Source organism: Belonocnema kinseyi, chromosome 6 (genome assembly GCF_010883055.1).
Source record: "Belonocnema kinseyi isolate 2016_QV_RU_SX_M_011 chromosome 6, B_treatae_v1, whole genome shotgun sequence".
Classification (NCBI taxonomy): Eukaryota; Metazoa; Arthropoda; class Insecta; order Hymenoptera; family Cynipidae; genus Belonocnema; species Belonocnema kinseyi.
The window spans coordinates 28,840,317-28,846,922 of NC_046662.1; the positions used below are offsets into that span (position 1 = coordinate 28,840,317).

The 6,606-nt window shown below is 23.3% G+C and overlaps 1 protein-coding gene across 1 annotated transcript in view; it reads right to left on the reverse strand.

The window, feature by feature from the left end:
• The window catches only part of LOC117175200 (tRNA (uracil-5-)-methyltransferase homolog A), a 35,306-nt gene that overhangs the window by 24,340 nt on the left and 4,360 nt on the right, over positions 1 to 6,606 (reverse strand). The window contains exons 2-3 of the mRNA XM_033364837.1: positions 1,437 to 1,607; positions 968 to 1,160 (exon numbers count right to left, since the gene is read on the reverse strand). Of these exons, the coding sequence (XP_033220728.1) occupies positions 968 to 1,160; positions 1,437 to 1,607 (364 nt within the window). The remainder of the gene's footprint in view (positions 1 to 967; positions 1,161 to 1,436; positions 1,608 to 6,606) is intronic.

Consider the following 6,606-nt stretch of genomic DNA (forward strand, 5'->3'; position numbering starts at 1 on the left):
TAATGCGAAAGAGTAGAATATAAGTAGTAGTTAAGTTAGACTAAGGATGGAATTGTAAATATATGTACAGGGAGCGGTGGCCCTCAAACCCGTAAAAGGGAGTGATTAAATACATACAATACATAAAAACAAATATGGTTTAAATAATTATTATAAAAAAGAACATTAATATTGATAAATTTATTAAAAAAGAATCAAATTTTATTTTTAATGAATAATATATATTATAATTTCAAATTAAATAATATATTATTCGAAAAGTGTATATTATTGTTAATATAATACATAAATACATCAAATAAGAAATCTTTTGAATAAAATCCTGATAAAAAGAGGAATTCAAATAAAGATAAATGAGAAAAATTCTTTAATTTTTCCAATTATTAAATTTTTAAGCCTAATAAATTTGTATAAAAAAAATATTTCTGAAACAATAATAATATTTATTTTCATTGTTGGTTTATATCACAAATGAAAACAAAGCTGATTAAAATGATTATTCAATTTTTTGAATAATAGTTAAAATTTTACAACTAAAATCCTTTTTTTAAATCTTTAATATCCTTAAACAAAAAATAAATTTTATAGGAAATAGTTGAATTTTCAATAAAAACAGTTGCATTTTTATCCAAAAAATATGCAATATTTCTACTAAAAACGATGAACTTTTAACATAAAAAGACAATTTATCAGAAAAAAATCAAATTTATAACTAAAAAGATAATCTTCAGGAGAAAGTTTTTGCGAATTTGCAAAAATTCATAATGCTTTTTGCTCGTAGGAGAAACTTTGCTATTTTTCAAATTCAAAAATCGAACAGAAAACTTTAACCAATTCCAATTATTTTTCTTTCCCTTTTTTGAATGTCAAACTAAAATTTTTTTTTTTTTATGTTCGACCTAATTTATTCGGTTCATTGTCGCATTTTTACTCCACATTATCACACATTTAATTAAATTATTCTTACCAATTGTAAATTCACATTTGTTTCGATAACCCTCAATTAGATCTGCACTCAGGATTGGCATCAACTCGCAAGGTAAGCCTTCATACTTTTCATTTTGAGACGAGAGCCAGTCTTTCAGATTCTTATTTTCCTTTAATATTTGCTGGCCCATTTTAATTAATACTGTTTTCATTTCTTTCTGTTTGAGTTGCAACTGTTAAAGAAAACAGAAAATAAATACAACACAGTGAAATAATAAAATAAAATACTCTAAAACTCGATATAAATATATATCAATGTCTTTTTTTGTGTCGATTACGCGCTGAGGTCGATTTTTTCATATATAAAAAAAATAGACCAGTAATTGACAGTATTTATTATTTAATATAAAAAGATTAATTAATTACCCTGGCTAACAAAATAAAAACATTTTTTTAATTAATATATATTTTCTGTTTCAATTTTGTATACAAATTTTTTATGGCTTTACCTGTTCTGGATAAGGCATGTCCCAAAGAGGAATTGTTGTCTTTTTTACGAGAACTTTTGAACAAACGAGTGTAACGGGCTCATCATTTTCTTCAGTTTTTGATCTTTTACTTGCAGCTTCTCTTGCTTCGATTTTACGTTTAATAAACGGATCAGGTGCTGGAGCTGCGGCCTATAGGATTTTTTTTATACTAGACTATTATGTGCGCGCGCTCACTTTTATACTCATTTTTATCATTTACTCAATTTTTTAATACAAATTTTTTTTTTAATTTTTTGAACACTTTTATTCTTGTTCACATATTACGTAACGTTATTTTAAACCCTTTTTACCTTCCCACACCCTAACTGCAGTTACGTAACATTTTTTGTATAAATGCATTAAACAATATTTTGACGTAACACAACCATGCTTTTTTCATATTTTTTTAGTTACACACATTTCCAAATTATTTACAAGGAAAGAAGTATCAGCAGTTTTTTTTTTTTTTTGGAATTATATAAATTTTATAATTTTCATGAGACAATTAGGAAAGATTTTTAAATATTTCAGATATGTCAAAAAAAGAATGTACAAGATTTAAAAAATATACATTTTATTTTACAGGATTTTACAAATTATTAGCCTCTTGGATTTCTAAAAATATTTTTCAATGAATCCAATTTTTCTTGAAATTTTGAAAAATAATTTTAAATGTAAAAAATTAAGCTCAAAATCTTCAAAAATTTCTTACAAATATGAAGAAAATTATCAAACATTTTTGAGTATTTCACATGCGTCAACAAAAAATCTAGATTAAAAAAATAATATTTTACGGGATTTTACAAATTAATAGGAAAAGTTCGAACCCTTTTAAAATAAACATATATATACACATATTATATTAATGATTTAATGGTAAAAATAACTCTCTCTATATATATATTTTTTTCTATCATAATATTATTAAACTTAATGATTTCACAATATATCAATTAATTTAATATTCTTTTATATTATTTGAAAAAATTAGATTTTAACATAAACTTTAAATTATTATTCCTGTAACATTGAATAAACCACATTCTAGTGAAAAGTATCTTCAGTAATTTAATGTAACGATTAAAGAATTAAGAGAAACAAATTTAAATATTAGTACATAATAATAATTCATTAAAAATAACAGCTGTTATTGAAAGTAAAAATAAGGACACAAAACGCAAATAATTATCGACGATCGATAAAAGTAGAAATCTAGTTTTTTATTTCGATTGATTTTATACGTTGAAGAAAGATGTCGCCAGTCGCCATAAAATACGTGATTAACTTGACGATTGTAAGATTCAGCGCCCATGCGCTACTAATGGAGGTTACGAGTTTTTATAAAGAAATAAATTTAACAGGCCAAAATCAGGCCTCACACTCCCTATGGGGGAAAAAAATTTAGGGACCAAAGGGTACTTTTTGTCACGTTCATAGCTTACTTTTTTCGCGCTCAAAGAGTAAAAATATTAGGATCAATTAGGAAGATTTCAGAGCAATTCAAGTTACATTAAAAAGAATTCAAATGACTTAGAAAAATGTTTTGAAAATCCAAAAAATCCATTTATTTCCAGAAAATTGAAATTAATTTTGAGAAATTTAAGATAAAACGCCTACAAATTCAAGATGAGGTTAATAAACTTTAGGATAAATTAAATAAAAAATTTTAAAGATTAAAAAAAAATTAATGAATTAAGAAGAATTGAGTGAATTTATACGGATTTAAGTAAATTTAAAAATTGAAGATAATTCCAAAGAATTTAAACGAATTCAAGATAAGTTAAAAAAAATTAAAATATTTTAAAATCTTTGAAACCGCACTAAATTTCTAACACGACAAGTGACTAATGCCTACAAAACAATTAAAGTTAAATTCAAAAGAATTCAAATGAATTGGAAATAATGTTAAAAATCGAAAAATTTCATTGAGTACAATAAAATTTCAGTAAACGCACAGAAATTTGAGGGAAATATGAAGAATGGGATAAAATTCATTTTAAAAGCCAGCTGAATTAAAAAAAGCAATCAAGTAAATTAAAAGTAATTGAAAAATATGAAAAAATTAATTGAATAGTGTAGAATTGAGTGAATATAGAAGAATTAAAAAGAATTAAAAAAGATTTAGGATAAATTAATAACAACTCAGGGCCAATTCCAAATGAATTGAAAACAATATTTTAAAATCTCTTCAAATTTTCGAAAATCTACGAAATCCAGAGTCTTCTAAAACATTCTTTGAAATCCATTCAAATATTAAAATCCATTTAAATGATTAACACCCTTGGAAATCTCTTGAAATTGTTACAAAAAATTGTATTCCTGAAAATATTTCGAATCCTTTGATATATTTTGAAAATACTCTTTTAAAATAACCTAAACTATTTTAAATTCTTAAGAAAATTTTTAAGTTCTTGAAAATGCCAAGGCAATTGAAAAAAATACGTTAAAATATTTTTCAAATTCTTTGATCATTTTATCAATTGATCCTAAACATCAATTCAATTTACACTTTTTAAAATTAAAATAAGTCCCTGAATTAAGGAGAATTGAGTGAATTTAAAAGGGTTCAAGTAAATTAAAAAAATTCCAGAAATTTTTAAAGAATTCAGGGTGAATTAAAAAAAAATCCAATCTCTTCAAATCATTGGAACCCTACTAATTTCTAAAACGAGAAGTAACTAATGACTTAAAAACGATTAAAGTTAAATTCGAAAGAATTCAAATGAATTTTTAACAATTTTAAGAACTGTCAAAAATTTTATTGATTGCAAGAAATTTTGAGTGAATTTTGAGAAGTTTAAAACGAATGAGAAGAGCTTAGAGTAAATTCATCAAAACTCGAGCTGAATTCAAAAAGCAATCGAGTGAATTGAAACCAATTAAAAAATATGGGAAAATTAATTGAATTTGGTAGAATTGAGTGAATTTAGAAGAATTCGAAAGAATGTCGAATGATTTAAAATTCATTATTAAGAATTCAGGGCGAATTCTAAATAAATTGAAAAAAAAAATTTGAAAATCGCTTTAAATCTTTGATACTCTGGGAAATCACTTGAAATTATTTAAATATCTTGAAAATACTTTGGAATCTTTTAAAATACAACAAAATATTTCAGTCTTTGAAAGCCTTTAAACTACTGAAATAAATTATATAAAAAAATTATGGAAATCTTCTAAAATTTCATAGAATATTTTGAGTCTTTTGATATCTTTTGAAAGCCCTTGAAACTTTTTAAAGCCTTTAAATACGCCTGAAAATCTTTTAGATATACCTTCAAGTATTTCAAACCCTTTTAAATCCCATTAAATTAAATCAATCAGAAATTTCTTTGTAATTTTTAAAAAAATCATTATTTATTATTTATGATTATTATTTAAGATCCTTTAAACTCATTAAAAATGTTTTAAAGTTCTTGAAACTGCCCAGGAATTAAAAAAATACGTTAAAATATTTTTAATCCTTTGATCATTTTATCAATTAACCCTCAGGATCAATTAAATTAATAATCTTTCAAATTAAAAAGAATCCAATGCATCAAGTAGAATAAAGTAAATTTATTTATTTAAATTGATTAATTCTATGATATTTTCTGAAATCATAGAAAATGTATTAAAATACATTCAGAGATTTAAAATCCCTTAAAATCATTGAAAACCTCGAAAATCTTATAAAATAACGTGAAATCTTTTTAAATACTTTAAAACCTTACAAGTTGAAAAAAAAAATCTTTAAAATTCCTTCAAATTTTTTAAATCTATTAAAAATGTCTCGGAATCTTGATAAATACCCTGAAATAGTTCAGAGAACTCAAGATAATTCCAGAACAGGACCTGAAATTAATAGTGATTAACCCACGAATTAATTTTTCGAATGAAAAGTTACTTTTTGTGATTGTTTTAATTGAAAAAGTGACTAATAGTGACTGCGTGGCAGCCCTTATTATTTTTTACAGTTACTTCTTATAGAAATTCGCTTTTTTTTGCTAATTTTTTTAAAGTGCTGACTCAGTGAACATTAAAAATGTAAAAATTATATTATTTTAAGGCATTTCAAGCTCGAAATATTAAAAATTTAAACAAATTTAAATGAACACTTCTTAAATTAGAAGATAAATTATTTTCATTTTAAATAGTTTTAACATTCTTTAAAAGCTTCTATCTCATAATCTTGAGAAATCCAGAAGTTGCTTTACATTTTTTTAAATTTTAAATTATTTTTCGATTTTTTTTAGAACTTCTGAACTTTTTGAAAAATGAATTGAATCTTTTTTAAACTTTTTACAAAATCTAACAAATTAAAAAAAATTCCCTTAAAATTATTATGTATAAAAAACAATTAAACATTTATTATTTAATTTTAAGAGATATTTAGAAGTTTTGAATAGATTCAAAATTAATTAAAAACTTGACATGATTTAAAATAATTTAAAAGAAGTGTTTCTACTGAACAAATTCGGCTATTTTTACCAAAATTTCAGTGCAAATATCAACAGCCTTAATGAAAACAAAATATCGATTTTTGCAGATATAAAAAAAGTGTAGAAGATTTTCTAGAATTGTGAAGGGCTTGAAAAGAATAAAACATTTCCATTAGATTCCTAGGAAAATTGAAATTAATTTTTAAACACTATTTTAGGAAAATCTTTAGCGAATAAAAAAAATTCCTCAATATCTTCCAGATACTTTTTTGGCAATTTTATCAATCTTTTAAAACATTTTAAAATATTCTTTTAAAATAATTTCTCAAAATGAAAAATCATTTTCAATTCTCCTGGGAATCTTAAAATAATGTTTTTTTTTTAAGTCTTTTACGATTCTTAGGAAGCTTCTGATTTTTTTTTTCAAAACTTCTTAAAATCCCTAAAAATTATTAAAACTCTTGGAAATCACTTGAAATTATTTTAAAATCTTGAAAATACCTTGGAATCTATTAAAATACACTAAAACATTTCAGTCTTTGAAATACTTCAAAATACTGAAATAAATAAAAAAAATATTCTGGGAATTTTCTAAAATTTACTCAAACATGTCGAGTCTTTTGACATCTTTTGAAATCTCTTCGAACTTTTTAAAGCCCTTGAAGAAGCCTGAAAATCTTTTAAAATAACCTCAAGTATTTCAAATCCTTTTAAATTACACTAAATATATA